The sequence below is a fragment of the Nyctibius grandis genome, chromosome 20 (genome assembly GCF_013368605.1).
Source record: "Nyctibius grandis isolate bNycGra1 chromosome 20, bNycGra1.pri, whole genome shotgun sequence".
Lineage (NCBI taxonomy): Eukaryota > Metazoa > Chordata > Aves > Nyctibiiformes > Nyctibiidae > Nyctibius > Nyctibius grandis.
In genome coordinates this window covers 1,819,487-1,845,442 of record NC_090677.1, presented here as the reverse complement: position 1 = coordinate 1,845,442, position 25,956 = coordinate 1,819,487, and the positions used below count along the sequence as shown (strand labels likewise).

The following is a 25,956-nucleotide window of genomic DNA, read 5'->3' as shown; positions in this document are numbered from 1 at the left end:
ACCCAAGGTGGTCCTACTGAAAATATGAATAGTAATACACAGTAAAGGAGGTAGGGAAAGTATTTTCTTACCAACTGTTGCATAACCAGTTGAGGATACACGGCAGACATCAGCTCTGGTTCTCCAACACATCAATGTTGCGGTGAGTTGGTATCCAGTAAGTAAGGAAGAATCTAGAATTATGTTCATTCAGGATTGCTATAAAACCTGTAGGAGTTGCAATAGGAGAAAAGACTGGAAGTATGTTGAGGTTAATGAAGTCTTTTCACTTTATGGTTTTCTCTCTCTAGTGTATGTTATTTACCTAGAACAATCGATACCTCAAATTTTCTCCAGTGTAAAGGAAATGCGTTCGTGTCAGGTTCAAAATCAGGGTAGGAATTTTATTGCTCTTGCAAGGATTGGTTTTCCATTTTTAATGGCATGGGGGTACTTGTATTAATGACTAAAAACACTTTGAATATTATACCATGAGGTGGAAAAATAGAGGAATGTTTTGTTAATCTCATGTGGACACCTGTGTACTGGGGAAATTAAATTTATAATGTAGTTTTAGAGTAGGTTTTCATCCAACCTGTATGGATAATTCTTAAACCTCTGTCTGTTATACTTGATTGTATTTGTGCTGTTGGGAAATCGTGAAGAATTCATGTAAATTGGTCATCTCGATTAAAAACTCCAATTAGATTTAAAAAGAAAAAAGGCAGGGGAGGAATAAGTTTCCCAACTTCAAATAACATTTGTAGCCTGACTTTTTAATAAGATTTCTCCTTGCGTCTGAGAGTTTTATGGCTCTTGGGGAATAGACTCTTAGAAAAAGAATTGCTTTGTGTCACAGATGCTTGGGTTTTTTGGTGCCTTCCCAACAGTGTTGGTAACAGAAGTGTACTTCAACACCGTGCTGCAGCTGGGCAGAACATTTTGAAGAATATCCTTCCAGAGTATTTTCCGTACCTTATGTACCTGTCTCAAAAATCTGTTACCCCCAGATAGTGTTTCAGTCAGACTGGCATTAACCTCGTGACAGATACTGCCATAGAAACAATGCTCTAGTGGGATTGCATTTCCGTGTTGTTTAGGTGGTAACAGGTCAACGCCATGTGTCAGAGTTGAATGGACTATTTGAAATTCCAGTCTTACAAGAAGACTGGTTTGGGGTCCCGTTCTGCAAGAAGTGATGTTGAACTTCCCAGCAGTAATATCTACTCTGTCTACTCTCCCAGCTTGGATCTTTGCATGGAGTGTGATACTGTGTCCAGTTCTGGGCCCCGCACTTCAAGAAAGATGTTGAGGTGTTGGAGCGAGTCCAGAGGAGGGCGACCAAGCTGGTGAAGAGTCTGGAGGGTCTGACCTGCGAGGAACGGCTGAGGGAGCTGGGGGTGTTTAGCCTGGAGAAGAGGAGGCTCCGAGGTGACCTTAGTGCAGTCTACAACTACCTGAAGGGAGGTTGTAGTGAAGTGGGAGTCGGCCTCTTCTCCCAGGCAACTAGCGCTAGGACAAGAGGACACAGCGTGAAGCTTCGCCAGGGGAGGTTCAGGTTGGACATTAGGAAGCATTTCTTCTCAGCAAGGGTCATTAGCCATTGGAAGGGGCTGCCCAGGGAGGTGGTGGAGTCACCATCCCTGGAGGGGTTTAAGAAAAGCCTGGACGTGGCACTTAGTGCCCTGGTCTAGTTGCCATGGTGGTGTCACGGCAACGGTTGGACTCAGTGATCCTTGAAGTCTCTTCCAACCTGGTTGATTCTGTGATTCTGTGATTTCCAATTATTAGGCGGCTTCCCTCTGCCGAATTGGCTGTGTTGTTCATATAGGCTGTGACTAGGCACAGGAGGTTTGAGTAAGTCAGTTGTACTTGCTTTGAGTGTGCATGTAGAGACTGAGTATCAGCCAGACCAAATTCCATATTAGTGAAGGAAGATCGTGCGTGAAGCTGGGCTACAAATACAAAGTACCATCCACTGGTGCACACGTTTGATTACTGTTGTGATACTGGCATGGCATGAATTTGCGTGCCTGCTCTCCTGCCCATCCCAAGAAACCTCCTGGGAGCTGGAAAGGCCACTTTTCCTTTCTGGTGGAGGTACTTTGGATCAGAGAGATGCTCCCAGTACATGTATCGGCCGTTCCAGTGTAGTTAAGCCCTTTGCAGTGTGCATGATTTTCCCTGATATGGATCTCAGCAGAAGTGGCAGAAACTGATGCTCTCCTACTACTCGCACTGGAGGTTAATTGGTTTCTCTGTTCCTGTTGGGAACTTCATTGATCTCTCCTGGCCATTGCTCTCAAAACTGTTCAAAGCTTAATGCATTGCATGACAAGAAAGCATAGCTTCAGCAACGGTCTCAGGACCAAGCTGTGGATAAATGTGCCCTTTGAAGGCAGAAAGCAAAGTGTATATGTGCCATCTGCACAGCCTCTCTGGGAAACCTAGTCCAGTGTTTTGCTATTCTCAGGTTAAAAGAGTTTCTTCTTACGTTTAAATACAGTAACTTGTATTTCCTTTTTTTTTTTTTTTTTTTTTTCACCCAGAACTGGTCCCAGCACTCCAAATGTGTCTCACTGGTGCTAAGTTGCACTCAACCTGCTGGCAATGCTTTTCCTAATGCAGCCCAGGTTTGCTGCAAGGCAAATTGAGTGTTAGAAATCATTATGAAACACAGAGAACAGAAGAGAGGAAAAGTCACTGTGGTACTGTAGAGACCCAGGCGGTACGTGTGTCTTGACCACAGTGCACAGCTCGGGTCTCTATCCCAAAAAGGACAGAGCAGAGCTGAAGCAGGTTCATATCAGGTGGGGAAGGAAGAAGATATGTTAGACACCCGTAAAATATAGTGTCACAGTTCTGAGAGTGAAGAGGAGTCAATAGTTCACCGTCTCCTGCTATGCAGGAGCTAGGAGTTATCAAATGAAACAAGCAGGTGACAAGTTTAAAACAGATAAAATAAGGTTGTTCTTCATCTAATATGGTCTGTCTGCTTTGGCAGGCAGCGATGTGGGGCTGAAAGTTGGCATGGGCTCAAGGGGAGGCAGGGCTGGCTCGTGGAAGAAAAATCTATTGATATAAAGAAAAATCCAGGGAAATCTGAGCTGCTTACGTTCTTCTCTAGGGTTCTGTCTTTGGCTGCAGCTGCAACTGTGGTTTTGCACTGGATGGATTATTGGTCTGAACTAGTACAATTCATCTTATGCTGCTCTTTTATTATGAATTTCAGAAAACACCAACAGAAAACACAATGCTAGCAGGCAATGAGAAGATATACATCAACTGAGGCTCGCTAGACTGGAAATTCCTGCACTGCTGTTACAGAAATGGTCCAAAGTCCATGTCTTTTTGAGACTTAGTCCTGAATTATCTAACTTTTTTCCACCATTTCAGAAACTTCATATTTGCAGTGTTTGGTAGGTTTTTGTAATAATGTCAGCCTCCATCTCTTCTCATCCTGTTTTGATCTCTTGGCTCCATGCATCTGTTGACCTTTATTTGTTATCTCTGTTTAGGGTAGCTCTAATTTTCCCCTCTTCCAGTGTATCTATATATATTTTCTTGCATTTAAGAGGATTTGTGCTTATTCTTTGCTCATCTAAATTTTAAAATGATGCAAATAGGGATTTCAGGATGAAGAGTAATGTCCCATTTATTTGGTTTAATCAACATGATAAAGACTTATTAGTTTGAAGTATGTCTGGGCTGCGGCAGTTGAGAACTTTGAGAAAACTTGACAGTGATTGTTGTTAGATAGGCCTCTAGGAAGTAACCTATATGTTATAAAAAGCTTATCTTCCTAAATATTGGTGTTTTCTCTCAAATTTCTCTGAGTATAGTGGAAAATAAAATACAGACCCCATGACAAGTATGGTTTTCCAAAAATACTTTGCCCTTGTTTTGGAACTGCTTTGTTTTTGTCCCTCTCTCTTGAAATGCAGCTGGAGATAGTCTCCTCTGATGTTCTTGCACAACAGTAGCTTGTATCAGCTATAATGGGAAACAGGGTGATTGCTCTGCCTCAAAATAGAACATGAACTGAACAAATAAGAGTGGGTTTGTACTCATCGTGACAGATTAGAAAAAGAATGGAAGAAACGTGTTTTCATTAAATAGATGCTCAATCCACTTCCTGACAGTGATGAAATCTTCAAAATCATTAGTTTGGTTGAACTGCTGTGCATCTCCTGTAGGTATTAAGTACCATAACTGCTTTTTAAATTGGCTTTTCAAATGTTCATCCGTTATGTGAACTCAGTATTCAATTACTTCACTTGGTTTATCACTGTCACAAAAGCGTATCTAGTCCAAATAGTCTGGAAACTTCTGTTCTCTTTGAGGTGGCCTTTTTTTCTGTCTTGTGTGTAATTGAGAGTTGATGCAGCATTGAAAATCTGAGTGCAGAGGCAGGTTTGTTTTTGTGAATAAGGAGAGGAAAAAAAGGGTGGAGGAAAAAACACCTATCACTTAATACTTGGTATAATAACTTCATAGTTGGCATTTTCTTTAACTGAAGGGAAGAAGAAAGAGTTTCATGATTTGGAAAGATGGGCAGCTGTAAGTGTTACTGTTCACTGCACTACAGCGTCATAAGCCTTGCAGATACTGAAGTCACCCTTGATACATGAAGAAAAAATGTGTGTTTTGTTTTTTTTTAAGCCTAGTGTCTAGACACATTACGTGCCGATTTCATTTCACTGCCATATCACAAGCTTCACTGATGGTAAAGTCAAATTTCTTCTGTGTTCTAAAGAGACTCTGTACTGCTTGTCCTTAAGCCAATTTTTAATCCATTTCAGTAGTTCTTTCCTTATGCTGTACTTTCTGACCTTGTAAATTAATCCAGTCTGTGATGTACAATCCTAAAGCTTACCCTAAATCTAGATAAATTATGTCCCTACTTTCACCTTTATCTCCCAGTTCAGTAATACACTTAAAAGAAGCATCTTTGTCAGACTTGACCTTCCTTCTCTAGCTGTGCTGACTGCTCCTTTTTTTAATTACATTGGTTTAAATACTATATGATGTTTCCATCTTCTTCACAGCTTGAAGTCAAGTTTTGAGTGTCTGAAGTTTCTGGGCTCTTTCCTTGTTCTTGTATTAACAGAAGATCTGAAGTGACCTGCCTGCAGTTCTCCAGTACTCCATCTCCTTTAGTGAGCTATCAAATGTGTTTGCCAGAGGCTTTTCCTTCCTTCTTTTACTGCACCTCTTGAAATGCTAGGGTATAACCGATGGCAGGGGCAGCACAGAGGATTGTGATGGTCTTTGGGAAGGAGATGAGTGCAAGACTGGATGCAATTATGGCAACTGAATTTATGGTTCTTGCTGGGATGCTTGTGAAAAGGTAACTGGACCGAAAAAATGATGTAACTTACAGGATACAGAGTGGCAGTCTCTTTGGTCTTTATGAGAGGCTCTAGTAGCCTGCTAGAGGTTCTCTCTGTCTCATTCAGGTTGGTATTTTCTGGCAGTAAAGCCTAGTGTAATTCTTTTTACAGCATGCTTAAATGGATGCATCAGTTCTAAACCCCACATTAACTTCCAGTAGCAAAAGCACATGCTCATTTACCTTTCAGAAAAGCCAAAGGTCAGTTTTTAGGTATATTGTGAATCTTCTTCGAATAGCATTCTGGGTTTTTGTTTGCTTCACGTGAACATTTAAGTACCTAAGATGCGGTGGCAGGTTTTTTTTTTGCGTGGGATTGTACGCGTGATGGTGCAGAGATTTTGCAAGCTTTATCTCAACCTTAAGCTAAACAGTTCTGCGTTGGGGTATAGGTGTCGTTGAATTGGAAGAAATAAAAGTTGTAGCATTATTTTATACAATTATGTCAAGTAAGCCGTGATTTTTGAATGTTATTAAAAATCAGTCTAGCCATGGAATAAAAATTTAAAGTTATATTTATCCGTCAAAGAAATTTTTCATCTACTTCTGGATATTTCATGTGTGATAACGAAAGTAAGTTTAAGTACATTGTTGTGACTTCTGCATTTCGCATTCTGTGTCCTGCAGAGAAAACACAATGGTTTGATCCCATTTTTAAAGAAACAATATCCAGAATTTAAACTCATTGGTGTAGGTATAACAGGCTCAGGCTACAGAAGCACAAGGAGAAAAATGTCTCAAATCCATTTTGTTGAAGGGAAGTATTAAGTTGCTCAGGGAATTAAGAGGATTGTGATAGCACAGAGCAAATGACTTTAGGACCTAACTGGGATCAAAAAGCTTCGGCTGTGAAGAGGAGCAGACTGGTGGCACTAATTTCAGCAAACCCTTTGGTCAAGTAGTGCCTGAAAAAGTTCATTTTAATGGACTGGTTGGTTGCATGGGTTCCACGAAAAATTCTTAGGGCTGATACTGGTGTAAACTAGACTGTTTTCACCACTAGTATTTCTTCTTTTAGTTTTGCACTTTTTTTTTTAGATTTTAGACATTATTGGCCCAGTTATTTATTAGATGGTGATAACCTTCATTTTTGGGGTCAGGAGGTCTGTGATAAGTTGTATTGTTATTTTAGACACTATTTCCAGCGTTTTCATCATTTTGGCAAGCACAGCATGTCTATTTTAACTGAGTGAGAAAGGCAATGTATGAATTAAAAAAATGATCAGAAACATACTGTTACGTGGGTGGTTGCGTGTGCCAGATTTCCCAGTAAATCAAGAAAAAACACAGAACAAAGGAATATGGGAATAATTAGTAGTGCTGCTTAGAATATGCTCGTATTCCCTTTTCCCCGTGGATCTAAAGACACGTGTAGAGTGGGCATTTTCAGGAGGGAATTTTAGCCTGATAAAAGTTGTATGCAAAAGGAAGAAGAAAGGTTTCTGAACCTGAGTTTCTTGAAGCTTGAGTTTTACACCAAGAAAGGAATGATTCTTGTGAGGAAATATTTAAAGCAGCAAAGATGAGATCCCAGTCTGCTCCCAGGAGCGTTTCTGTATTTTCTCAAATAGCTGTTTAATGTAGACATCGCTTCAGCCAGAAGGCTAAATGAAATGCAAGCCTTTATAAGTCAGTCTGCTCTATAATGGTCTGTAGGAAACCTATATTTCAAGGTAACCTATCCAAACTTTCATTCCAACAGGTTTTCTAGTAAAATTCATTCACTCTTCCCCTCCACCCTACAGAAATCTTGTCCCTTCTGAGCACTGTCAGTTCTGTCCAAGTGCTAGGTGATGGGCAGATGTTATCTTCTTGTATTGACCAGGTGAGAACTTTTGAAGGAGGGGTGAGCAAATGCTGAAATAATTCATCTTCATCATGGGTGCTGTTGAAATACTTAAAAGGTCTCTGCAGTTGCTTCTCGGGTTAGTTGCCGCTGCAGTTTGCAGACTACATGAAATGATGTTGTTAAATACCTAAGAAAGAATCACAGAATCAACCAGGTTGGAAGAGCCCTCTGGGATCATCGAGTCCAACCATTGCCCTGACATCACCCTGTCAACTAGACCATGGCACTAAGTGCCATGTCCAGTCTTTTCTTAAACCCCTCCAGAGATGGTGACTCCACCACCTCCCTGGGCAGCCCCTTCCAATGGCTAATGACCCTTGCTGAGAAGAAATGCTTCCTAATGTCCAACCTGACCCTCCCCTGGCGAAGCTTGAGGCTGTGTCCTCTTGTCCTATCACTAGTTGCCTGGGAGAAGAGGCCGACTCCCACTGCGCTACAACCTCCCTTCAGGTAGTTGTAGACTGCACTAAGGTCACCTCTGAGCCTCCTCTTCTCCAGGCTAAACAACCCCAGCTCCCTCAGCCATTCCTCGTAGGTCAGACCCTCCAGACCCTTCCAGCGTGAGCCCCTTCACTCAGAGCCCTCCTGCCATTTACCAGGGGTGGTTCACGCTGGGCAGCGCCTGCAGCACCATTCATCAGCACCATGCTCTTGTCCAAGCCTGCGAATCTGCTGCCTCTGGAGGAAATGTCCACCTACCTTTGCTTTCCTTGAGTCTCAGACATTCTTGTAGACCAGTTTGCAGGTCTCACTTCTACTCTCCCGTGCTGTGTGTACATGTAGCCTGTCTCCTGAAGGAGAAACAACTTCCTTACGTCTTCAAGTTGTAACCCAGTCAGTTGCTCTTCACTCCTTGTACAATGCCTCTGGTGTCACTGGTTTCGCGTCATCACCAGTCACCTTCCATAAGGATAAAATGGTGTGTTGGCCACCACAATTATAAGCATTCTGCAAACTGCATGTAAATATTCAACGCTGCGCTTAAACTGCTCAAGCAGCAGATGACATAATAATGTAGCTAAACATCTTTGATTTGAGAATTATTTAACACATTCCACATTATTTTGTCCTTTTTTTTTCCTTAGGTGCATTCAGCTACTCACCTAAAGCAGTAGCTGCCAGAGTATAAATCTGTGCTGCTTTCTTTGTGCATCTTGAGGGTAGTGTGAAGGTACCTGCTGTTCTCCCAGAGGTAGTATTCATAACAACATGGAAGTCTAACATCTTCATCACCATGTACGTCGCTGTGATGAAGGCTTCATTGCACACGGGTTGGTTTTTGCTCTTTTAGTGCCTCCTTACGTAGGTATATCTTCAATCTGAACAATCTAGCCGGCCTCACTTCAGACTGCTCTTTTCCCTCAAGAACTGTGACATCCATTTAAGTTCATATGATATCCTTGGGATTATTTGAAAGGTCACTCATCGTTTTGACAGCAAAACATGTTCTTTTGGGGACTAGAACCAGAATGCTTTGTGTCTTAAATATCAGTGGCTTTCTTTCTGAAAAAAAAGTAAATTATCTATTCTTTGTGCTTCAATATATGTGTTAGGAAGCAAAGATGCTTAACCTGTGGCCAGCAAGCTCTTTTCACTAATGACACTGGATGTCTGGAAGGACTTATGTTAAAGATAAATTCATCTCTTTAAAAAAAGCAAGCAAGCAACCAACCAAAAACACCACTCAAAAAAAAAAAAAAAAAACAAGAAAAAATTAAGGAATAGGGGAATGCAGCAAAAAATTGGCAATATTACAGGTATTGTATATTTTTGGAGAGTTATGAAGGGTTATGCATCAAAGGTATGAGAACTGCTCCTAGCCAAACATTGCTTCTGGGAATATGTTTATGTCACATATGAGAACACATCAATTTCTCATCTTTTGTATGAAATTCTTTGTATCAAACAAAAGAAAAAAAGAAGTGACTGTTAGAGAAAATGTTTTCTTAAAAAAAATGTTGTTTGAAAGTGGATATTTAAGTAGCATCTTAGTAATTTCTTCTCTAGTTTTTCATGTGCTTTGTTGGACCCATCAGTATGTGTAAAGGCCAACAGGCCTTTAGGAAAAGAACAATTATTTGTATTTTCCAGTGGCTTAAAACAGAACGAGTTTGGAAGAGGCCTTGTAAGGAAATGACCAATTTGTTCTCCCATCCAGCTTTCAGCTAAATCTTTTCAAAGAGAGGAAGAGCTTCTCTTTGTCTTTCTGCTCTTAGGAATATTAGGACTGGTTGTTTGGGGTTTTTTTTAACATTTAACTGTGTACATGGGGAGGCCAAAGTTAATGATTTTGACCTGTGTACCCAACCTGGTGAACAAAAAGGAAAGCACCTGCAAAACCAAAGTGCTTTGGAGTTGAAGTGCCTGCTGAGGAAGGAATCCTTTTCATTGTAATTGTGGTCTTCAGGGCCTAACATTTGAGAGTCCAGTCTTAGGAGCACAAATCCTTCTTTGTATTTGACCATGTGTAATTTAGAGCACTGTCTTTGCCGTCGGAAAGACACCGCAGTGCTGTGGTGATGGTGTAAACACCCTGCATGGATGAATATTTCCTCTTTTAACCCGGGATGGGGTCTGTGCTCACTAAAGCAAAGCCTTCTTGCAGCAGTTCCAGCTGTTAGGAACATTGGGACCCTCTGTTCTTTGCATTTCCCTTTTTTTAGCTTCTCTCCGTAGCAGTTGCAAGGAACATCCAGGTCTGTTATGAAGGAACTTGTAGCAGTTGCTGAACTTTTTACTGTCAAGAGGCCTATTTTTCTTGAAATGAAACAGAATATTTAACGATGCTCAGCCATAAATCTGCTTATAAAATAGAGTTGAATCCATATCTGTTGCTCATAGAGCAGACTTTTTTCTGTGATTTTTTTTTTTTCATGCTTTCAGTATATTAATTTAGCCAAACACTCTCCATATCAGGACATTTTTGAAGTTTCATCCTACTGGGTCAGTAGCCAGAGTACTTCCAAGTAATGCTGGTGATGTTAGTCTTTACATGTGAAGTTTATTTTCATTCAGTGGAGCATCAACTCCAAAAGAAATCTCACTTCTGTAAATCACGTTCAGCATTTGGGACTCCCTTACCCAGTCTCCACTGCTATCGCCAGCTACTACTATATTTGAATTTAACATTGCTGTTAACTTCAGCAGGACCAGGATTTCCCTAAGGATGTTTGAGTGCTGCTCTGGAGAATGAAATTCCGTGCAATTGGAAGGTTTTTAAATGCTAATATAACCGATATATGTGATTCTCTTGTGTGAAGGCAGACTTTCTCAGCTAATGCAAATCTCTTTAGAATTGGTTGAGATCCCCCAGAAGCATCAGTCTCCTTGGGTGGACCAGAGCCCTGGTGTACTATTTTCCTGTTATGTGTTTTATTTGAATAGAAATAATTGAAGCTGGTTGAAAAAAAAAGATATTCATACTTAATATGGTAGTAATTATTTGAGACAACTACGGGTTTGATCGCTGGTAAGTATCCTGTATCCTAGAAGCGTGTAAGAACAGCAGTGGATAAATAAGTTGCTTCCTGCACCCTGATTACCAAAATCTGAATGTGCCAGTGAATTAGCTAGCAGAACTCCCAATTCTTTCAAGAGAGTTTTGTCTCATTAACAAAATTCAGTCTCCTAGGAAAAGCCTTATTAATTTCAGATAGAAGCGCCTGCTTATGTAAATCCACTTGCCAGATCTGACCTTATCCTGGGGACTCGGAGAACAGCCACGTACCAGCAGATCGGTTGGTGGCTGCTTTTAAATCTGCACCAGTATCGCTGTTGCCCATCTCTTGGTCAAGAGTAATCCTGATGTATTTTAGAGAGGAAAAGACATTTTTCCTTAAGAACTGAGTGTTTTCAGTGAGCTTCTTATGAATTACTAAAGGTGTCATCACCTACTTCGAACAAAATAACAATTTTTATGTTTATACTTCTTTTTACTTGAAATGGAAGTTTTTATCAACAGTATACTATTGTTGTGTGGTAAACAAAGCAAAGCTTTATACAGAATTAACATTTTGCAGACAAAGAAACCCAGACAAACGAACAACCCCAAGCATCTAAAATAGAAAGAAAAAATAACTAGTTGATGAAATCAAAATGGTATGTTTCCAGAAGGCGTCTCCTCGGATGATGGATTTGAAAAATGAGGAATTAACTGTTTTGAAATGGGGGAGATACCAGAATGAAAAGAAAATCTCTGCAAACGAAAAGTACTGTTAACAACAATAATTTAGGTATTGTTCTCTCTCTTCTGAAATATTTTTACACCTGAGAAGTTTATTGCATAATTCCCTTCCCATCTACATAAATAGTGTGCTACTCTCACAGTCCCAGGGTCTGCGTGCTTCCAGATTTTGGAAATGAAGCTGTAGGAGCAGGAGAAGGAGACTGCCTTACAGTACTCTACTATTGCCTTGCTACAGGGACATGTGCAGGACTGTGATTAAAACTGGTTTGCTCTTTAATTTATAAAGAACAAATTACTTGTTGTCTTCTATGTCCTATTTTCATTTACTTTAATTAGTCATAGGTAGTAAATTAAAACAGAAGAGGGCAACATCATACTTTTAGACTGGATTAAAACACCGGAATGGGCAATTAGTGCTTTTGTGTTTAGGAAGTTTGAAGATAATAAAGCGGGTGAAATTGTATCAGTGAGTAAATCTTGGTAGGTGAGGCGTTGCCATTGAGTAGTGGGGGTTGAAGTAAAGAATTTTGCTTGATGTTCAAAACCAGACAAAACCAGAATTAAATCCCACTCATCTAACACTAGATAAATGGATTTTGGGGAAGTGGGAGAAAGTGTCATCTCCAGGGGAAGACGCTCTTCCAGTAATCTGTAGCAAGTACCATATGTCTGTGTGTGCTGCCGTCGTCTTTTGGTTTTAACTCTCTTGCTGGTGGTGTAGGTTGAGGTTCTGTTGTACAATCAGCAGTTTCCCAGTTTCTTTTCATCCTTCGAAGATTTTCCAAAACTCAGTACTGGTAGTTTAAGGAGTGATTTTTGCATGTGTGCTGTATAGCTTTTGAGTTTCATTGTGACTATTTAAAAGGTTACTGTGATGGAAAGTCTTCTTGTTTTTCTACCCTAGCTAATTTTTGTTTGGTATTTCATTTTTCCCCGATGCTAAGTTTCATAATAGAGTGATCTATACAATGTTATTAATTTTTATAACAGGATTGTGATTCTTAAATATAAGCCAACACCAGTTAGTAACTGTTCGTAGTCTGACTTGGCTGAGAGCCTTTGACAAATGAGGTGGTTTTTGTAGGCTGAGCAAGACAACGGCCATCCTCTTCCTGCCTTTGCCAATCTGCATATTGAAGTCCTTGATGAGAACAATCAGAAGCCTTACTTCACTAGACCTACGTATGAGGGCTTCATCCTGGAATCCTCCCCGGTGGGAACGACCATCTCTGATAACCAGAATCTGACTTCTCCACTACAAATCGTGGTGTTGGACAACGATGTGGAGGAGGTATGTCTCTCATTCTTTTATAGTGTCATACCAGTGTGTACATTTCTATTATTTTCAGAAGTTTTTCTTTTTTTTTTCATATTTTTTTTATTGAGATAAAACCATTTTGATCAATAAATTAAAAAAAATATCATTGTTACAGTTTTTTTTGTTTTCATTCTGAGTTCAAATAGACTTGAAAGTGTGTCTGAACTGAAAAACTAACCTGTGTTTTACTCAGCTCTCCTTAAGATTCTGTTCTTTTAGAGATGATGAATGGTTAGTGCAAAGAGGAAAAAAAAAAAGCATTTTGTGAGAAGGATGAATCTGCCAGACAGTGTGGGGAAATGGGAGAGCGAAGCTCAAAGTGGAAGTAGTAGTTTGAACAAACCAGGAAGAAGAGGAATAGGAGGGCAGGAGACTAAAAGTCCAATCCATTCTTTGCTCTGCCCAGATTTTGGTACTGACGTTACTCTCAGTAAAAATTGGACATCTTCAAAAGAATAGTAACCGAGTAGTAACAATACCATGCCTCTAGGGCTAATGTTTCTTCTGTTCTCACGAAGGCTGTTGCTGTTATGTGTTTTTTGGTGATGTTTCTTTTTCCTCTCATTACTGTTGTCTCTCCAGTTGTCCCCTTTATTCTTTTTTGTTTCTGTTCTCTTCAGATGCAGAAGGAAAGCTAAGTTGTAGGCATCGGTTTTGTAGTAATATTTATAGTATATGCCAATAGTATTTAATGAAGTTCTTAATCTGATAGTCTGAAAACAATCTTCTATTTTTGAAAGTTTCACTTTTGACATAGGCAAATTCATTATTTTTGAGAAAAACACAAGAGGCCGTTGTCACTGAAAGATGCTTCCTACGTCACTGTCTGCGTTACAGTGACTTGTTGTCCTAAGAAGCTATTTTAAAGCCCAAACTCATGTAGAACGTCTGCTTATCCATTAAAATATCTCAGTCAATTTATGGGCATTCATAAACATGGGTTGGAAAGCAAGTTGGAGACCCAACCCATGGCTGTTGGGTCTGGCTGGATGAAAGGTATGGAATAAGTGCACGTGGCAGTCATCAGCAGGCATCGCTGATGGTCTGTGTGACTTGTGAAATATTCTTTTGTTAAGAGCAAAGCAGTTTTCTTGTTTGATCAAATTAATGAGGTCTTGTGGGTTGCTAAATAGAGGAGTAAGAAAGGTGTGCAGGCATCAGGTATGTGTTTATATTTACAATACGTTGTCTGATTGTGTTGTATGAAATGTGTTTGTGAGGTGTGTGCCCGAACACAACAGAAAGCAAATCATATGAGTTGGTGTCCACAGTTCGAAGGCCTTTTTAGGCTACTCATTTGAGAGATTTCCTTGGAAGGCTGCTTTTAGTTCTGTGATCCTTGTGTGTATTGAACAAAAAAATATGGGGGTATTTTTAGATGTTTTTAGCCTAAGCAAGTTGCTGTCTATTTTGTTTTAGCCACACCTTCATGAAAGTACTAGTAAAACCCCTTGGTTCCAACATGCCTTGGTGCATGTCTGTTTGTTACAGAAATCTGGATTTTTGGGACGCTATTTGTGCACATCTTATAACACATGTGACTGCATATGAACTTTGTAAAAATGGAAAGGGAGGCTATTAATCACCTGCAGAGTGGAAGACTGAAACCAAGCAAGTCTGTCTGTGAGACCGATAGACTTGCACGTTAGAGAGGTATGGTCTGAAGCTCGGAATAGGGTTTCTGGCCAGCTGGAGACAAAGCCCAGAGTGGTAAAAGAAGTCCTGCAGTATGGCTGGTGAGGGAGGGGCTGAGTCAGTTGTGCTTGAAATAATTCAAAACAACTGTTTTAATTAAAGACAGGTTCAGTTTCCTAGTTTAAACACTTGAATTTTTGTGGTAGTTTTCCATGTGGGTGGTTTTTGGGGGCCTCTCCTATTTCCTAGTAGATGATATCGTTACACTAAAGGAATGACAGAAAGGCTTTGGACTTCATTAACCTCTGGAGATTTTTCAGGTTGTAGTTAATAGTGCTCTGATTAACCTTTCCCTGGCAGTTGCACAGCTCTAACCACAAGATGTCAAAGGCGGATTTGATAACACAAGGTTCTTTGATGTAACTACATATTAGGTCATCTACGAGAGTGATAATTAAGATTACTTTGAACTGCTAAATCCTGAATTTGGGCTGACTCATGGAATGAATCGTGTAATACCAGGTGGTTAGTATAGCACATGACATTGGTACACTCTCAAACTGCAACTATTTAATTTCAAGAACTTCTGCATGGAAGAGTAATTTGACCATAGGGCTCCCCATTTTAGTGTTGTGCCTTCTCTGTAGTACCTCAGCGTGTTCCCGTGAAGTTCTCTCAATATTTGGATATTGAATAGGGTGGTTCATTAATATACTTGTGTTTGCCTGCACTAGAAATTTCAACATAGGTGTGGCCCAAATATTTGTGGTTTAAATTGCATCACTAATAATACACAAATCTGTCTAATCTGCAGCAAGTATTTCAGTTGGGACCACTGACACAACTTGGAATAATCTGTATCCAAAGGTGATGAAAAGGAAGTTTGTCATTCTTGAACACAGGCTGTATTAGGCAGCTGATTATTATTATTAATAATAATATTAATATTGCTGTGTCTCAGTAAGAATAGACCTGAACTTACATAAAGTATTCAGTCTTCTGACAAATCAGTTGACATTATATCATATTAAAATAACTCCCTGTCCTCAGAAAAATGCATGAAGAAAGTGGTCATCTTAGCTGTGTATCTTAAGAAAAAACCAAAACATGTTCTAAATTTAAACCCTGTGGGAATTATAATAGAGTCCTGCTATAAACCTTCTAAAAATTAATTTATAGATGTGACGTTGCAAGCAGACGTCTAACCTAGAGCAGCACTGCCAAGTGCCGATATAATTAAGTGGTCTGTTTAAATGGCATAAATTAAGTTAAGCCCCAGGAGTACCTTAAGACCTGAGTAAACCAAACCCAAGATGAGGAATTTAAACAGTAGGATCTGATTGCTTGTTTACATAAGACTTTCCCGAGCTACTTGCTTCCTTACTCCTTTGCTTACATAGAGTACTAATTTCTTCTGCTCTGGTGGTCAGGGGTGGTGAAAAGGCTCCACGGTAACCACCTCACTGCCTTGTATGCTCAATCTTGTTGAATGCCTCTTAAAAAAAGAGCACACAATAAACCCCAGGATTTCACTTCCAAGTTGAAAGCAGCTACTCAGCATTTGTATCCATGTCATGCTACTCAACGACCAAGGTGTTTACCGATACCACGTGCAGTGTCTTGATGAATAAACTCGGTGTGTGAGGTAATTTGTGCATTGCTCGTTAGAACACAAAATTGATGCCATGTTTAAGGTGTGCCAGCACGTGTACAAAAGCATTTGACGTATCCCAGCACGCATTCAGAAAAGGACCTGTGCGGTAACCCGGACGCTCATGTGAATCCCTGCAGCCCAGTGCGGCATCCCTGGGCAGTGGAATATGATGCAGGTCAGTTATGACCATAGGTTCCTCTCCAGATCTTCTTCTACCAGACCAGTTTCTTGGTTTATGCTTCCGTTGTCTATGAAGTTGAAGTCAAACTAATGGTTTTCTCAACATCTGTGTTTCCAGAGAACTTGGGGGAAATTTTAAAGAATCACACACACAGAATCACACAGAATCAACCAGGTTGGAAGAGACCTCAGGGATCATCGAGTCCAACCGCTGCCCCTACACCACCCTGTCAACTAGACCATGGCACTAAGTGGTCTAAGAAGGATTATTTTATATAAAGGTGTCTCAGTACCAACCCGAGAGGCCAGAGCAAATAATGGATAAAATAACTTCTCAATGTAACTACAAATGCAGGTTATGGATTTTCAATGATATATCCAGATAAGGAAAAAGAATGGATTTTTATTTTTTTTTTTTAATCCAGGAGTACTGAAGCATTTTAAATACTGAAGCATTTTTCTCTAATATTTGCCTGATTGCTCATATCTTTCACCGTTATTGTTTAAACTTGTTTTGCAGCCGGTATTCTCTTGAGAGAAGAGTCCTCGTACTACTGCTATCCCTGTATAGCACTTCTGTGACACTAATAGTCACATTACAAAATAATAATTCAGGAAATATTCTTCCCAAATGTAACAGCCTGTTAATACAATGATTAAAACAAACAGAAGGGAAAGGCAAAGCAAAAAGGCTGCTTCGCTTTCTTTAGGATTTATAAAGATAGGTTTTTATCTTTTCTGAATCTTGACGCTTAAGAGGGAAAAATAAAAATCTTACCATGGAATCGCTGCCGTAGCATTGTATTTCTGCCTTTGTTTGGGTAGGATGCATATCTGTTTTCTGCCTTCTGAAGCTATTTTTTCTCTCTTGGAGATCCTCGGAGCCCTCAAGGAATTTGTCTGGATATCTGCCCTGTTTTAAACAAATGCTATTGCTCGTTAGTGGAAGTGCTGAAGACGCTGACATTTGTTTCTTGCCCCCTCCCAGGAGTGGCTCCTTTGTATGAGGAACCAAAGATGATTTTTTCAAAACTTTTCTGCCACCTTTTCGTTCAGGGAGGGACATGGCCCTTTGCACCTCGACTTGACAAAGTCTAAAAAGTGTTGCAGTGCTTCTTAGTGCCTGACTTTATAGTGGTGCTTGTGCCTCAGCCCTTGCTTTGGGCAGGGTCTGGAGGGGTTTTGGTGGTGAGGGAAAGAATTCAGAATTAAAGCACTGCTCAGCATCCATCCTGCTTCTCTCATTAGACTTCTGACATCTTTTCCTCCAAAGTGGAGATGACGTAAATGGTGAAGGGCTTTTTTATTATTATTATAATTTGTGCAATTCAATATTATTTAAATTAACTCACTTTAAAGAAAAAAATGTTTAAGGAGGAAAAAAATACTCATAGGATGCCCTTGGCAAAGTCTTCTCGGCCTGGTTTACTCCTCCATTCTTCAGTTGCTCAGAATTGAGGCTTGATTTGTTCTCCTCCTTGCGTTCTGTGGTCTAAGCGGTTTTACAACTAAAGCCATCACGAAGACTTCTCAGGATGCTGTACTTCAGGTTGTTTTTCTGATATCTAATGGTAACTTTAAAGAGGCAGGAAATTCACTCCAGATGCTGTGTCTACCTTGACTATTCCATCCAAGCTGTTGTGAACCTGGAGGACCATCTCATCAGGACCTGGAGAACTCATCTCACACACGTTAGAGAAGAGCAACGAGGTCAGTGCCAACACAGCCTGATTGCAAAGCCCTTGTCAGTGGGACTGAGAATCTCCCTTGCTTTTCCTCTGCAAGACTGTGAATCTCAGATTTTTTTTTTCAATGAAAGACATGATTGGAGAAGATTTTCTACTTTCACCCAGAAATGAGGAGGACAAATGCTGAAAACATCTCTTCAACAAAACAACTCTCTTCCGTGGGCGTTTCAGTGCTGATTGTCCTCCACACGAAGAATGTTGGAAAACCAAGATGTGTCATTAAATTATCTTTGTTATTGCTGCAGCTTTTTGGAGACAAGCCTGTGCTAGCAGTCGGGAAGCCTAAGCAGTTCTGATGCTCTTGGAGCTTGGTCTGGCTACCCTGGAGAATGTAACAGCCAAATATATTCCCTCTAAAAAGTCTTTGGGGATGTTGAAACACGTACAGAATATGTATAATTGTCTGCTCATTCTTGACAATATAATGTAATTTTGGTGTAATCTTAGTAAATTGTAGGAAACTGCTTTAGGAAGAGCTGTAAGCCCCTGTGGGAGGACAAGTGCAGCAGAGATGTAACGTTAACATCCACACAGGCTTTCAAACTTTCAGGAACTTCTCCAGAGATTTTCAAGCAGAACAAATTCAAACCCAGGCTTTGTTTATTGAGTGCATTGAAGCACTTTCTGCGTCTCGTTTAATTGCATTTCTGTCTGTAATCATTTTTTCCCCAAATGTCCTGCTTTTATGATGTCCATCAGTATCAGGTTTGTGTTTCTTTACTTGTATTCATTTTATATCACATGTTTTTCTTTGTAGCTTGCACCAGGTGGCATTCCCGTAGGTATTGGGTATTATGTTTGCAAAATTACTTTTTGTTTGAATTGTGTGATTGATTGATTGATTTATTTCCCATTTTCCTTTTTCATTTTTCTCTGCCTTGTCGGTGTTTCTGTCAGCCTGGGACTGTCACTTGGTTTGTGAAGCCTGCAAAGAGCCCTTTAAACACACCGGACCAAATTCATTACGCCATAAAGTTGTACTGCGGTTATGTTGTGATTGCTTTATGTTCATTAAATGTTTTTATAGAAATCTTAAGCATTACAAAAATGTTTTCAATTTAAAAAGTACCTACTAGTCAGTTTGAAGTATGCAAACCATATCAGGTTTGAACTGCGTGCTTGAAATGGCCCTTGCAGGTTGTATGGGTACTCTTTTGTGTGAATTCGGATAGTTTTCTACTTAAAATTATATGCTAAACAATTTGTTGGAGATAAGCTGCATGACCCAGTAATGTAGTCAGAAATCACAATGCTTAAGTCCAGGCCCCAAAATAAAATAATAGTTTAAAAAATTAAAGTGTTGGAAACAGTGTTGGCAACATAGATGGATTGTTTCCCACAATTGTATTCTCTCCCAGTATCTGCCACAGTTAAGTCGAGCAGACTTTCAGCATAAAATACAATAAAAATTTAAAAGCATAACAATGCCAAGATTAAGGAAATAAACTGCTTTGTGTGTCCAACGTGCATGGAAGGTAGTAGAAATAGGCACTGATTGCAGTAAAGGCGATTTAACTACACATTGCGATAAAATTTCTACTACAAGAATAGCTACGGAATGGGATAGATGACTTTGGAGTGTGTGGGATCTCCATCGCTGGTTTTTCTCAAGAACAAATTAGGAAAAAAGTAGTTTATTAGTGTTCAAAATGGCATAACAGGCAAGAACTGTAACAACTAACCAGGGGGTTTGTAAATTAAATTTTTGACTGACTTTGTAGTGTCTACAAAGTGAGCCATTATTGGCAATTACCTTTTGTAATTTTTCATGGAAAAAAGAGATTGCCGTTTGCATTGCTAGCCGTAAAGTGAATTTTAATTTTACTGAAAGCTGGCGTAGTCGCAGCAAAGCTTTAGGCAGTAGGAAACCGCTCATTTGGAATACTTTGATATTTCTTTCACGTAGCTTTCAGCAACTGAAATGGTTTCTCATTTAAATAGTATAATCTTAACCTTCCAAAACGTGTGCTTTAGAGGAGTTTTTGGATTGCTAAAATAAGTTTCTCTTTCTCCTTCTGTGGTACTAATCTGTCCTCGTAGCTGTTCTTTATGACACTTAGTGCATGTTAGAGTTAGCTCGAGTGTTTGTGCCTGCGCTGCTGGAGGGGTTGGGGAACGTTCCGGTGGTCTGTTTCCTTTTTTAATTACCGAGGAATGACAATAATGGCAGGGCAGGAGTGAACCTTGGAGAAGCATTTTGGATTCAGGTTGAGAAAATGTGCAGGGAGGAAGAACATCAGGCTGCTTTGTGGATAATTTATTGAATTCAGCTATTTCTGACTGTTGTGTGTCCCACTCTGGATGGGGCAGGTTCTGTAGAATTATGTCACAGAATCACAGAATCAACCAGGTTGGAAGAGCCCTCTGGGATCATCGAGTCCAACCATTGCCCTGACACCACCATGGCAACTAGACCAGGGCACTAAGTGCCATGTCCAGTCTTTTCTTAAACCCTTCCAGAGATGGTGACTCCACCACGTCCCTGGGCAGCCCCTTCCAATGGCTAATGACCCTTGCTGAGAAGAAATGCTTCCTAATGTCCAACCTGAACCTCCCCTGGCGCAGCTTGAGGCTGTGTCCTCTTATCCTATCGCTAGTTGCCCGGGAGAAGAGGCCAACTCCCACTCCGCTACAACCTCCCTTCAGGTAGTTGTAGACTGCACTAAGGTCACCTCTGAGCCTCCTCTTCTCCAGGCTAAAGAGGAAAGAGGACGGTAAAAATAACTTCAAGTTACACTTTCTTTAGTGGTGGACTTGGTAGTGTTGGGTTAATAGTTGGACTCGATCTTAAAGGTCCTTTCCAACCAAAATGATTCTGTTATTCTATGGATTTCCTGTTATGTTTTATTCATAGCACTAGTCCTCTGGTTCCTCATCCCCACGTTGTTTGGGGTAGTTCAAAATAGTTTTTATAGGACGCATCTCCCAGCCTTTTGTGTTTTGCCCGATCACATCTGCATTCTTCTTTTGTAACCTCGCCTCATATAACAGAAATAAATGAAATAACTAATGACCCAGAGTAGCACATTAAGTCAGGTTAAATTAACCAGATTACATACAGGGACACAGAAATGTTTGTTGGAATACTGTGGGCAATAAAAGATAATGTCATTTGTTTTAAAATTTAACTGTAATATAGAGTGACCCTTGCAGTCTAATCACTTTAATAACTCAATAGTATCTTTAAAGTGATGGGAGAAGACGTTGAGATATTTCATCCTGGTCATGATTCAAGTTTTTGTCATTTCAACAACACAGACATCCCAGAAAAGTACCTTAATTTGGGGGGCTTTTCGGAACCACCAGGGCATAGGAAGCTCAAACACCCTTTTGCCTGCTCCGTGCTGGCAACCAGCAGACTGCAGGGTAGGGACTAAGGGTGGGAACTCCATTTTACACCTTTATATCCATCTCGTAAGCTCACACTGGAAGGAACTCACTTGAGGGTCTGGTCTACCTAGGAGGTCATGAGCGACTAATTTACAGTGCCTTGACTTGCTTTCTTTTTTAATCTTTACCTTAAAATATTGCTTCCTATTGAAAATTATACTGCAGTTGCTTTACTATGGTTTTCACCCGATCAACTGAGAGAGTGGTAATTCTACATCGATATATTTTGATTCTTTTCGAGACATAAAGAGAATCTCTAAACAGCATCTATTTAGTGCTGTGCTTCAACACATTACCTTTTTTTCATTGTATCAACCCAACTGTTTTATTGCTCCGTTAATCAAAATAAGTTTTATTTCGTTTTTAATGGTTGAAGACAAATGCTTGAATGTGGTTTGTTATATTTGGCTTAAAAACTATTGTTTTAATGAAAAAAAAGTCATTTAAAACTAGCAGATACAGGCATTTATTTACCATTGAGTTTACTTACTCTATAGGTTAAAGTGTATTTTTAATACATTTTTCATCCAGAAGATTAGATTTTTAGATCAGCAGTGTTACTTTTTATGTGTTTTGGGTTTTTTACAGTTTTGTAGATTCAGTTAGTCACAATATTTCTACCTTCTGCTTATTTAGATTTCAAGTAAAACAAGCACTTGCATTGAGTAATTGGAAACTTAATGGTATGTATGAATTTATAACGAAATGCTCTTTTTTTAATCTTGTTCAAAGACCAAGGATCCCCAGCTCCATCTCTTTCTGAACGATTACAATACGTTTTTCACTGTGACTCAGAGTGGCATCACCCGCTACCTCACCCTGCTGCAGCCTGTTGACAGAGAAGTCCAGCAGCTTTACACCTTTTCGGTAAGCTCAGTGCACTTGAAGGCACATCAGGCATCGTTGAGAGCAAGTGTTGAAAAATCATTAGTTATAATGTCGTTGTAGATCATTAAAATGGCACAGAAGAAGAAAAACATTAAGGACGAGCAGCAGCCACATGTGCCAGGGGGAGGAGTTGATAATTGGGTAGTGTGGTCTTCCAAAATGTGTGTGTGTTGGTTTGATAGCAACACTTTAGATCCCCCTACGAGCATCATCTCCATGGTCCCAGGCTTGTATCCTGCTCCTCGCCACCCTCCCGTGACACAGATTGACTCTTCAAACATCTTCAAAGCCCTAAAGCAATTTGCAAATGTGCTGTAGGGAACCCCTGTTCCTCTGCAGGGGTTCCCAATCGATGCCTCCATATTTTCTGTCTGTTTAGCATTTGGAAGGAGAGCTCAGATTTCCTCTATGGAGTAAGAAGGCCTCTAGCTCTTGAAGTTCCACCTTAAAATGCTGTCTGTGAGGTTTAACATATGTATAGCAGCTCCTGCGTGTGGCCCTGCCCAGGTGAGACTCAGACTGGTTTGTGAGCTGTTGTGGCCAGGCCCTGCTCTTTGAGGGTGTTCAGCGCAGGTAGGGGACAGGTTCTGCCCTTCCAGCCATGGAGAGCAGCTCAGATCCTGGCCCCAGCCCTGAGAAGCGGTTATTCCCTCTCATTTCTCCTGCTAATCTGACACAGTAGGTTTCAAAGGCCTTGTTTCATTTTGCTTTTGCCCTGACTCTTGCACACTGCAGGCTCAAGCTGAGCTAAAGCCTCCTGTAATTGTTAAGTACAGACAAAAATGAAATGCTGATTTTTAGTTGTCATACAGTATTACGTCATAGTTGGAATTGTATTGAGAACACACCATTAAAATATGTTCCTCTTCTGCTTTTTATTTTTACCCTGAAGATGACAGCTTCGGATGGTGTACAGGAGAGTGCCCCAGTGACAGTCAATGTCCTGGTGATCGATGCAAATGATAATTCCCCGACCTTCTCCAATATATCATACAATGTCAAGATTTATACAGATATGAAGCCCGGGGAAGGTGTTATAAAGGTAATTTCAGGTCTTTTTATTAGTTTTGTTAACTCTTTGTTAGCAGTAGATGGTCTTGTTAATACAAACTGGAGATGCACTGAAAACAGCTAGAGATGAAGCTGGTGTATCTCTATCCACTTCGTTAGTTATATAGCTATTAAAAAGTTGTTAATACTAAATGATAGGCCTGTCTTAGATGTATAGCTGCAGTTCAGCCGTTTCATCTGAAGCTTTACAAAACCTTTTCGTCTGAAAAATCTCAAAAGAAAAAAATATTCTCCTGTACTAGCGGGATATTGAAATCAAACATTTTGAGAGAACAGGTAAACAGTTCTGTAGAACGTAACTAGAAGTGTTTTACCATGTCATAAAACCTTTTGTTTTTTACAGAAGCCTAAGTCATTTGTAGAGCAAATGAGCAGTGAAAAATGTGTTGAACACAGAGAGAAGAGAAACAGTTTTAATTAAAGTTTACAAGCAGTGATTCACATTTCAGTGCAGACGGGAGGTAAATCCTGGTTGCACTGAAGTTAATGGAAAAAGGCTTTTTTGGGTGGTAATTCTTTGAAGATCTTAGCCATGCCTGTGAGGGCTTCCAGTCTAGATGGATGAGAAGACAAGATGCTGTTAGTCGAGGTCGGCATTCAAGGATGATAAAGGCAGTAGGAGTATTGGGGGGAAAAAAAAGCAATAAAATACCATTTTCTGAAATATAATCAGCAACGAAGCATTTGAAGGCAGCAGTGATGTAGCAATATTAGGAGCGAGTTCAGTGTCTGTTTTGGCATATGCCCTACTTGAGCTGTATTGACTTGCTGCATTTGCTGTCTTTGGAGCTTCATTAAAGTTATTCTTGTGTTCTCATCAGTCTGGGCTACAAGTGCTTAAAAGCATCAGTGAAAGCCGTGGGGCATTTTCAGCAAGAACTGAGGGAAAGAGAGAAGTTTTAAACATAACTCGTTCCTTCAAGCTTTGCACAAGGCTGTGGGGGGGGAAAAAAAGGAGACCAAATGCTGTTGTCCTGAATGAGCAAAAGGCAGGTAGAGCTCAGGAGTTGTGTGTAGGGTTTGACATCAGGAGCTGTATGTGCAATACCTCATAAACTCCTGGCTCCATGTATAAATGAGAATTTTGTGATTGCAATACATTCACTTGGTATTTAAGGTACAGAGACACATATACTGCTGAAAAAATTTAAATCAAGGTTTTTTTCCTAAAGCATAAGCACTCCAGTCCAAAAAGAAATCATCAGGGTTATCACATGGCCTTTGTTGTGCAGGGCATCAGGCAAAGTAGTGTGCTATGGATTTAAAACCCTTCAGAAAGGGTCATTAGCCATTGGAAGGGGCTGCCCAGGGAGGTGGTGGAGTCACCATCTCTGGAGGGGTTTAAGAAAAGACTGGACATGGCACTTAGTGCCATGGTCTAGTTGCCATGGTGGTGTCAGGGCAATGGTTGGACTCGATGATCCCAGAGGGCTCTTCCAATCTGATTGATTCTGTGATTCTGTAAAGTATCAGAGTATCTAAATGGTTTTTCCTCTTCAAGGTGCATGTGCCAGGAAACACGAGGCAGAAGGTGTTGCTAAATGAGATTGCAGCATGTGTGAGACGAATGGTTTCAGTGCCTGGAGTTGGCCCTAAGGATGATCTGAGCTGCCTTAGTTTGGGTTACACACACGGGATGGAGTAGAGCAGCCCCTGTGTTTTTCTAAAACAGCTGCAGTGCTGAAGCGCTTGTGTGGTCAAAGGGAATGTGCTGTTCTGAGGGTTTATGCTTTCTGGTATTTCAGCTGCAAATATTTTCAGACCCTGGAGGTGTGCAAAGTGCAGGAGTACAAATTCCTTAGTAAATTGTTCCTTCTGGGAGAAAGCACGAAGAGAGTTCTGCAAGGCCATCTGCATTAGCCTCTGCCACCAGGATCAGCTTAGCAGAGACGCAAATTACTACTTTGAGTGCAGGTTCAGTCTGGGAGACTCTTATGTTCCTACTCTTCTGCTGCCCATCGCAGCAGTTACCTTTTGCCTTCCCACGCTGACTCTGTGTAACCGCCTGTATAAAGAGCATCGATCAGATCAATGAAATAATGCAGATTAGAAACACTGCAAGGGCAAAAAAAGCGTAAGGGCAGAAATGGTGAGAAGAAAAGTTTAGATGTAAATATTGTGTAGTGTTTGAACTTAGCTAATGCCTGGAGTAGCTCTGGGATTGGTCCCATCTAGAATGACATTGTGAAGCTGGAAATGAGCAGTGGGAAAGTCAGGCTTTAAACTTGCCTTTGCTGAAAACTAAAATTATTTTGGAAAATGTAAGAGTTCTGAGAGTGAGTTTTTCTCCTCTCCTCCCCACTTCTGTCTGCAAGGTCAACACATGGGTACTTTTCAACTGTGTGAGTTTACAATGTGGTCAGAGATGGAGGGCAGATAATCCTGGCTGGTTTGGGAGGGGGGTTGTTTTTCAACTAATCTTCCATTGCCAGATGATCTGAGTTTATAAACAAACTGTTAAAAAAAGCAAAGAGTCATCTTAAGGTTTCTGCGTACGGGGATGATGGCAGTAATAACGATTCCAGGCTGGTAGGGTATTTGGGCAGTTGCTCACCTTGTGATTTTGCCCATGCTGCAGGCACTGAGTCTTTCATTCCGTGTCACAGGAGTGCGAGAGAAGGGATTTGTCTTGGGGAGTTATGAGCAGCCACCAGGTCTGTGGTGCC

General features: G+C 40.4%; 1 protein-coding gene across 4 annotated transcripts in view; it reads left to right on the top strand.

Moving 5' to 3' along the window:
* Positions 1-25,956, top strand: part of PCDH15 (protocadherin related 15) — a 358,337-nt gene that overhangs the window by 144,898 nt on the left and 187,483 nt on the right. For all 4 annotated transcript variants that reach the window (XM_068416522.1, XM_068416519.1, XM_068416520.1 and 1 more), the window contains 3 exons: positions 12,491-12,697; positions 22,064-22,198; positions 23,112-23,261. In XM_068416522.1, the coding sequence (XP_068272623.1) occupies positions 12,491-12,697; positions 22,064-22,198; positions 23,112-23,261 (492 nt within the window). The remainder of the gene's footprint in view (positions 1-12,490; positions 12,698-22,063; positions 22,199-23,111; positions 23,262-25,956) is intronic.